This window comes from Microtus ochrogaster, chromosome 4 (assembly GCF_000317375.1).
Source record: "Microtus ochrogaster isolate Prairie Vole_2 chromosome 4, MicOch1.0, whole genome shotgun sequence".
Classification (NCBI taxonomy): Eukaryota; Metazoa; Chordata; class Mammalia; order Rodentia; family Cricetidae; genus Microtus; species Microtus ochrogaster.
This window is the reverse complement of record NC_022011.1, coordinates 79,578,047-79,587,301: the sequence shown is the minus strand read 5'-3', so window position 1 is coordinate 79,587,301 and position 9,255 is coordinate 79,578,047. Positions and strand designations below refer to the sequence as shown.

The 9,255-nt window shown below is 48.0% G+C and overlaps 1 protein-coding gene across 1 annotated transcript in view; it reads left to right on the top strand.

Annotated features, from left to right (window-relative positions):
- The first annotated feature begins 3,766 nt into the window (after positions 1–3,766).
- Positions 3,767–9,255, top strand: part of Lrp2 (LDL receptor related protein 2) — a 128,188-nt gene continuing 122,699 nt past the window's right edge. The window contains exon 1 of the mRNA XM_005346519.2: positions 3,767–3,845. Within this exon, the coding sequence (XP_005346576.1) occupies positions 3,767–3,845 (79 nt within the window). The remainder of the gene's footprint in view (positions 3,846–9,255) is intronic.

The window sequence follows — 9,255 nt, the reverse complement described above, 5'->3', positions numbered from 1 at the left end:
TTGTAGACCAGGCTGGCCTCGAACTCACAGAGATCCGCCTGCCTCTGCCTCCCGAGTGCTGGGATTAAAGGCGTGCGCCACCACCGCCCGGCTTCCCTGTCATTTCTAGAAGACAAGATTTCACAGCAGACTTCCTCCTGGTGCTCTGACTCTTCCACTCTTCCCACCTCCTCTCTCAGAGTCTGTGTGGCCTGACTGTTATGTGCTACACAGGACAGCATGGCTACATGAGGCTTTGTCTCCAAAACAAAATGAAGTAATTAAAAAAAAATAGGGACTAGACAGATGGATCCATAGGTAAAGGTGACTGCCACAAAGCTTGGCAACCCAAATTTGGTCCACAGAATCCACATGGTGGAAGGAGAGAACCCCACTCCAGAAACTGTGCTCTGACTTATACATATGCCTGGGACACGGGCAAGCATCCCTCTCCCAACAAATACATAAATACATGTAATGACATTTGTTGTTGTTAAAACAAGTAGTTCTTTCCTGGATGGAAAACAGGTGGGAAGAGCAGCATTGAGAGCAAGGAACCAATGATAAGGTTCTTGCTATAATGCAGATGAAAGAGGTTGGTGACTATGACGACGATATTAAGGAAGTGAATGGAACTGGATTTTTGCAGAATTCACGATCCATTGCATTTGGATGTAAGAAGCAGGAGGATCAAGAATATCTTAGGCGCTAGTGGATGGTGATGGCTACTTACTCAAGACCTGGAGCTTTGGACTCAGGCTGAATCCTGTGACGTTTATATTGGAGCTGTCCAGGGGGCAGCTGGGGCAGTGGTACTCAGGAGGAAATCCAGGGTTGGATTATTATTAATGGAAATTTGATTTTACTCAAGGGGACTGTATAACCTCACGATCAGGGCAGGGAGCATGAAATTGGCTCATGGTAGAAGCAAATACTTGGATATATTTCTAATAATTTGACATTGAGATGAGGGAGTAGGATAATATAGATAACAAAAATGTCTGTCAAGGAAGCTACTTGGCATAAATGTACTCAGTAAAGTTCACTTTTGAGCGCTTTCCCATGTCCCTTGCCAGCGAGTGTCTGTAGAGCCCATGAACACATAGGGAGAGAGAAATGTGAAACAAATCACACTTTTGCATCAGATAGAAGTGATGCGATGCTGGCTTACATCCCAAACGAATTACTTTGGGCCTTTCCAAAAAAACTGGTCCATAGGCTTAATTCTCCAAATCTAGCCACAAGCATCCTTAGGTATAAACAAATACCCGAGAAAAACATGTGCGGTGCAGACCTCCTTCTAGGGCAGTAGATCTGGAATTGCGTTGAGACGGTGTTTCTTCTTCTCTACTGGAAAAGTGTGAGGGAGGATAGATCACGCTGTCTTACTCACCCCTCCCATCCCCACCGTTTTATGTCCCCCTCCCCTTTCTGCGTTATTCTGGGATTAACGCTGCGTGGTCCCCTACACAAACGCGGCTGGGCTGGTGTGGTCAGTCTGAGCCCTGCTGTGCAACCACGTCTGGAATTCCGGTAAATTGGCAACACTAATGCACAAAGGCAGCAACAATGAGGAAAACCCTTCAGCGCAGAAAGGAATGTTTGGATCCCTGGACCGCCACAGTGAAAGGACACACACACACACACACACACACACACACACACACACACACACACACACACCATGCGCCTCAGGACCGGGCTGATGTTCTCTGCAACCGGTTGAGGTGCAAGGACGCAAGGACTCTGGATGATCATGCAATCTCTGGAAGGCTTCGAGCCTGCATTAGCCCAGCGCAGTCTTGTACCATCGTTCTGGAACAGGCATAAATCATCCGTTGAGACTGGAGTGCAGCACCGTGCCCCTCACCAGTCCCCACCCGTTGTCCCTTTTACACGTCTACACTCCTCTAGTGTCTTTAATTCTTCCTCCTCTTGAGCGCCGCACAGCAGGAGACTTTGACCAAGGCATCAAACTTTTATTTCCCAGTCCGGGACTTCACTATTATCACAAAGCTGTTTTAAGCATTAATTTTTTTTTTTTTTTGTGTGTGTGTGTCTGGATTTACCATCCCAAAGTAACAATTTGTCTCCCATCCCCAAACTTCGCCAATTTAAGCCACGCTGCAGTGGTCAGCAGAGGCCCAGACTATACGTGCAAGGGCAGAAGAAGCCGGCAGTGACTGACAGGCTGTCACTCCAGGGAGGGGGGTGGGGGGACCCTACTCCGGCACCACGTGGATAGCCGCCTCCTTACGTCACAGCCCTTTGCCTGAAGGAAATGACTCCTTGGATCCGGGCTCTACCGACCCACTGTAGCTGCCGGGGCAAAAGATTTCGGGATGGTCTGAGCCCGGGAAACAGTCCGTACTCCCGCGGGACTCCCAGCGATCTCAATCAATTGCACCAACTGGCTAGTCTCAGCGCCGCTGAGTCTCGCACAGCTGGGGACCATGGCCTGAGGGGCTTGCTTAAGGTCCACCCGCAGTTAACAGGTTCAGTGTGGCCCCCAGGGAACCGCGGGATCCCCCAAACCCCTGATGTTTCATTACTGGCGTCACGGAGAAGACAGCCCCTCCTCCCAAGTTTTGTTCAAGGTGAATGGAGTTGTAAGAGAAGCTATCTGGCTGTGACACCTGTAGATGCAGCGCTCAAGAGGCTAGATAGACATCGCCTCCACAGCAACGACAGAATCCCCCCAACCCCCAACACAAGCAAACCCTTGAAAGCAGCCTGCATCATGTCAGGGGAAAGCAGGGGCCCGAAGGAGCTTAGCGAGTTTAGGCCAGGGTTTGAAATTCATGGGACTCTGCAGCCCTTCTGTGCCTTTCCCTGAGTCTCTCTCTTCTTTTTTTCTCCTCTCCTCTCCTCTCCTCTCCTCTCCTCTCCTCTCCTCTCCCTGTCTCCCTCCCTCCTTTCTCGTCCTCTTCCTTCTCGTCCTCCTTCTCCAGAAAGGTTCTCTTTACCTTGCTCTGGCTGTCCTGTGGTTCGCTCTGCAGACGATACCCTCGCCTAGGTGCATCTAACTAGGGCTGGGAAGAAAAGCATGCCCCACCACACTCCCAACTTTTTTTCTATTCCCTTCCCTTTTCATTGCTTTTCTTTCCTTTTTCATCTTTTCTTTTCTTTTTTTTTTTGTCGCTTCTCTTGAACCTCCCCCCCCCCAATTTCCTTTCTATCTCCGTTCTCAAACTCTAGTAAAGTTTGTGTCGTAGGCAAATTTCTTCATTGGCCGTCTAGCCTGCCTGCATCTCTAGACAAATCTCTCTGAATGGCGAGGGCAGCGCTTACTCGTGTGTGAGTAGCGGTGATTGTCAGTGATTGAGTATGACTGTGGAATGTGTACGAGACTGAGGGGTATGAGCTCCCTAACTTGTGAGGCAGTGTGTTTGTGTGCCCGGTGCGCGAGCTCCTGGATGAGAACGTGCTTAAGCGTGCGCGCGTGTGGAGTGTGCATGTGCTATCGCGCAAGTGTTCGAGTGCCCACTCCTCCCAGAGTCGCAAAGTGCAGGGGGCGGGCCGGGCGGCAGGGGGCCTGGCCCATTGGATTCCCGCATGCTAGTTCCGGGGCGGTCTGGCCTAAAGCGCTTTATGCACAGTCTGGAGGGTGGGGACTGGCGCGGGTAGAAAACTGGTGCCTCAGGGATCCGGGCCGGCTTTCTGCCTCTAGCAGCCAGCGGAGTTGCTGAGCGAGACCCGCGATCCGCAGCGGAGTTGCTTCCTGTGCCTCCTGCGACGCGCGCCCACCTCCCGGGGAAGGAACGGCGAGGTCAGGGCGCTCTCCGGGATGGAGCGCCCGGCCGCGGCGACAGCGTGGATGCTGCTGCTGGCGATAGTTGCCTACCTGGCGCCAGTCAGTGGCCAAGGTAAGCGGCCACCTGCAGGAGCCAGGCGCGCTGCGCAGTCCACCCTAGGCTTTTCAGAGTGGAGCGGGGCGAGGGTGAGCGGTGGCGAGGTCGGCGGGGCTTGAGCTCTCCGGTGACCCTAGGAGTGATAAACGCAGCGCGGTTCCTCTGCTGGCTGGGGAACGCGGTCTCACAGACTTCTGTGACAGCTCACCCCGCGGCGATTGCGCCTTTGTTCCCACGGGAATTAGTCGTGGCCCTCACCGCTTTTCAGGCTGGAACCTGGAGAATGAGGGTCTCCCGCGTGGGTCTGCAGCTTTCTTCTAGCCGGGGCGGGGCCGGTCCGACACGTAGCTCCCAGCGCAATTTTCCACCTGCAGCTTCCGACCGGCGCGGGAGAGCCGATCCCGTTGCGCGCCCGGGGCGGTTGGCCAGAACCTCCCTTCCAGCAGTGACGAAACTCCGTCCCGCGGTGACCCCCTAGAGACCGCAGCTCTTGATACCGATCACTTACGAAGCCAGATAAGGCCGGGAGGTGGGATTGGCAGAGAAAGCCACTGATACACTAAGTACTTTCTTGAGGGCTTTCCCTTTCCTACCCGGAGCGGGTGCTTTTGTGTTGATGAATGGAGCTGGTTTGCTGCGCCCGAGTTTTGGGGCTGGAATGCGGAGAGTTTCTAAGGTGCCTACAAACTTTTTCAAGTTGTCTGGGAGTTAGCGCCCCCCGCGAAACAGAGCAAAGAGAGAGGAGTTCAGAATAGGAAAGTATAAGAGAAGAAAATGAAAGACAAGCTAAAAGAAATGAAGAGGACTGAAGAGCGAATGAAGAGAGAGAGAGAGAGAGAGAGAGAGAGAGAGAGAGAGAGAGAGAGAGAGAGAGAGCTCTTTCCCTGGCTTTCGTTGCTAGGTAGCAGCCTGGAGCTGCGTGTGACCGACCACCAGACAGACAGAGTGGACGCTGCTGCCACCGCAGGGACTAATCTGTCTGTGGGGATGGGCCAGTCCCCCCTTTCCCCTCCCTCCTTTCCCCCCGACCGACAACTTAATTGCCCCACAATAAAAATGAAACCCCTATTGTTGCAGGATTAGTCAAAGCAATAAATTGATTTCCCTAGATCACATATTGGGGGTTGATGGGTGAGGACTGTGGAAGCCCCCATTTATAGAGGCGAGAGGGGAGGGCTTGTGGATGGGCCGTGGCATGTATTCAAATGGTTAATCTGCTTTTTTTCCCCTCAATTCTTAGCATAAGCTCCTTAGAGGGAATCAAGTAATTATACAGCACTCCGAGCAGCACCCATCTCAGACTTCCTGGGAAGTTTGGAAGCACCAGGCTTGCAAAAATCTTTCGAAAGGGAGGGGTGGGTGGCAGGAGAAGAGGACTAACAATTCTTGCTTTGAACATCTTTCTGAAGTATTGGAAACCTAGAAAAGGGATTTACTGTTGTGTGTGTGTGTGTGTGTGTGTGTGTGGGAGGTAGGGAGAGTGCACAGTGTTTAGGGTTATATATCATGCACTAAATAGAGCCCCAGTGTTTAGTGTGCTTTTTTGTCTCTGTGTGGAAAGTTTCTATCCAAAGTGTCATATCCAAAAAGCTGGGAAGGATTCAGCAGGTCTTTAAGCAGATGTGGTAGTGTAATGTTCACTTAACATGGCTAAGTTCTTCAGGCTTCCCCCACTCCCCACACAGGAAGCCCTGACCGACCTCGAACTTTGTAGATCATATTGGTCTGGAACTCAGATCAGCCTGCCTCTGTCTCCTGAGTGCTGGGATTAGGTGTGCAATGCCGGGAGTTCCTCAGGCTTTGAAGAACCCAAGTCTCATCATTCTTTGTCTTGATAACTGATTATTTTTATTAATATTTTTTTTCATGAGCCAGTGTGTCTCAGACTGACCTGTAGTCACTGCTGGTTGTGATCCTCCTGTCTCAGCTTCTTGAGTCAGGTTTAAAGAGTACACTGGCATACCTGGCAGAACGCTCAGATTAGAGAACTACTCAGTTGACTTAGTGAGAATGTCCTGGTATGGATGACCATAGGAAGGTAAATTATGTAAAATACTTAGCCCAATGAAGAGAAAAATAGACGATGAAAATAAACTAGTGGCTTATCTTTTATTTGTCAACATGTTTTCAAAGACACAGAAAAGGATTTTTTAAAAATATTTATTTATTTATTATGTATACAATATTCTGTCTGTGTGTATGTCTGCAGGCCAGAAGAGGGCACCAGACCTCATTACAGATGGCTGTGAGCCACGATGTGGTTGCCGGGAATTGAACTCAGGACCTTTGGAAGAGCAGGCAATGCTCTTAACCACTGAGCCATCTCTCCAGCCCCCAAAAGGATTTTTTTTTAAAAAAAAACTTGTATTCATATATGTGGGAGTGTCCGTGCCTGTGGAAGAGAATGTGGATCCCGGGATCCAGCTCAAGTGGCCAGGCTTGGTGGCAAGCACCTTTACCTGCTGCTCAGACAATCTTGAACATTCTCCACTCTTTGAGGATTCCCTAGACCTTAGGATGTATTTTGAAATGATTCCTTTTCTTCTCTTTTTATTTTTTAAGAATCTGTTATCCATCTTAAATTGATATTCTTTAATCTGATACAGTTCGGTTATTGGCTTAAACTCTTGTGGCGATGACCCATTTAGTGGGACCTGTAATAATCAAGGCTGCATATTTTTGGTCCCTCACCTGCCTCTGAAACCTTATTTGCTGTTGTAATTATGTCAGGGTGGTTTCTACTTCTGCTTGCATTGCTTTCAGGTTTTAATAGGCTTCTGTCTCCACTCTTCAATCATCTTGGAATGGAAGCATCTGTAGCTGGAGGGAATTTTAGGGATCTAAGTCTGATGGGTGGTTAACCCAGCAGGGAGGAGGGGGAAAAGCGTGGAAAGAATGGGGTTAAGTTCCTGGCCTAAGGGCAATGTAATCTGTGATAGAGCCCAGATGGAGTCAGTTTCTCTTTGTTTATCTCCTTTTTTAGATGTCCCCACCCTCTCTGGTTGAGACTTTTAGATTCCTTTCTGGTGAACCATGCTTATCAGATGAAGCAGAGAAAGACAAGTAGATGACCTTGGCAGTCTTTAATGAGATTGAAAGAGGCTGTAGCAGAATGTCCACGAGGCCAAAGAGGAATCCATTGAAAGGTTAAGGTAAACTCAGGACCTCAGCTTCCAGCTTGGTCTAGAACTTATGCCACATCAGTGCCCCAACATCTTCAGATCCTTTTTGTAAATTTTTGGGGCATCAATGCACATTCCTGAAGATCTTGGCGTTTTGTTGTGTGGACTGCTGCAGAACTGAAGTCTGGGGAATTATTAGGTCCTGGTTAATAATCACTGGTTCTAGACAAGCACTTTGAGAACACTGGCCTAGCTGGGTGGTAGTGGCACATGCCTTTAGTTGAATCTCTTTGAGTTCAAGACCAGCCTGGTGTACAAAGCAAGTTCCAGGACAGGCTCCAAAGCTACACAGAAAAATCCTGTCTCTTAAAACAACTATAATAACAAAACCATTGGCCTGGCCGTTGCACATACCTTTAATCTGAGCAGAGCTAAGTAGTAAAGCCAAAAAACAAGAAACAAACATCAACAACAAGCACTGAAGTTTAAACATTTTTGAATGCAATTTTATTATATTTAAAAATATTGACATCTAGAACCTACTTTACAGTATTTTAAAAAACATTCATTGTCATTGACTTTGGCTATTAAGTCTTAGCAGCTAAAACAGGGTAACAAGCAATTATAGGGTACTTAGGAAATGCTCATTTCTTCATTCTGGCTCTAGGATCAAAAGCTGGGGCTTCTGCATGAGAGGCATTGCCCTGCCTCTGGCTACATGTGCCCCCAGGCCACAAATAAGTGAAGCTAAAACAAGGGAAGCAGGCGTGGTAGGGTGTTTTTTTTTTTTTTTAACTTTTCAAGACACGGTTTCTCTAGGTTACAGTCCTGGCTTTCCTGGAACTCATTCTGTAGACTAGGCTGGCCTTGAACTCAGATATCCTGCACTCTGCTTTCCAAGTGCTGAGTTAAAGGCTTGCGCCACCACTTTCTGCCTTCCTTGTTATTTTTTGAGACAGGGTCTTACAATGTATGTAGTCTTGGCTGGCCTGGCATGCACAGCTACCTCTGTGCTGTGTTTAAAGGCAGGAGTTGGAGCATGTGTTTTAATTCTAGAAGTAGGGAGGTAGAGGCAGTGGGATCAGAAGTTCATGTCTAGCTTCAGCTAAATGGGGAATTCCAAGTCAGCCTGGGCTACATGAGACCTGTCTTCCAACTGTACGTTCTTACTACACACACACACACACACACACACACACACACGGATTCTGAGTGTGAGTGTAGAACACCTACAAACACACCTGTTGTCCCAGCTCTGCTCTAGAATGGAGAAAACGAGATGGAGGAAGCACTCATTGGTACAACTGGAATGGCTTTCATATTAACTTTAAATCTGAAGAGATTAAAAGGAATCGATGCTACTGAGATGCCTTACAAACCCATAGCGTGTAGGTGAGCTGGTAGCCACTGTACTGCTCTGAGACGGTCATTCTCTGGTTCCCGGCTAGCCCTCCCAGGACCTCGCTGGTTTAAGGAAGATTGGATATGCTTCTATGTCAGCTTTGGGTTTCGATTTGAAAATGATTGGTAGTGGTTTGTTTTGAAATGCCAAGTTTGCTTTAGTGTTCTGTAGAGGTCCATGAGGATGTGGGTGGTGCTTGGGATTTTAGATTAAGACTCTTGGTTTGAATCCTACTTATTTTTTTTTTCTTATTACCCAAGAAAATCAGTGTTCCTGCTTTAGGAGCCATGATTCACTCTTGTCTATAAATTGGGCTTCCATTCACATCCACTTCAGAGTGGTTGTACAGAGTAAATTAGGGAAATAGCTAATAGACAGCATCTACTAGCATTAATTTGATTACATTTCAATGGCTTTTCTTAATTGTAAGCTTATCAGACAATTGATCCCCTTACCCAGGGGAAGAGGTGCTCCCTATTGGTTGTGACTTTGTAGCCAAAGTGTGGGCCTCAGGAAGAAATTAGGGTAAGGTTGTGAAGAGAACAGTGAACACAGGCTGAACTGTAAATCAGATACAAAACCTTATTTGATGAAATTGGTTAATGATACTATTTTCATTTTGAATGTGCAGACAGATTTGAGAGGCGTATGGAAATTTTGCTAGAGCTGGCAGTCCCAAGCTAACATGAGTTGAAAGGAGGAGGAAAGTATTGGGAACATTAAGGTAAAAGACAGGACATTCTATGTTCCTGGAATCATGTTGCAACTTTACAACTGTGGCCATACTAAAGATTAAATCTACAGGTTCCCGTGTGCCAGGCAGGTCCTCTACCATAGAGCCATAACTCCAACCAACCCAGCATTTCAGGTTTAGAAGAGCTTCTAGAGTTTATTTTCTGAC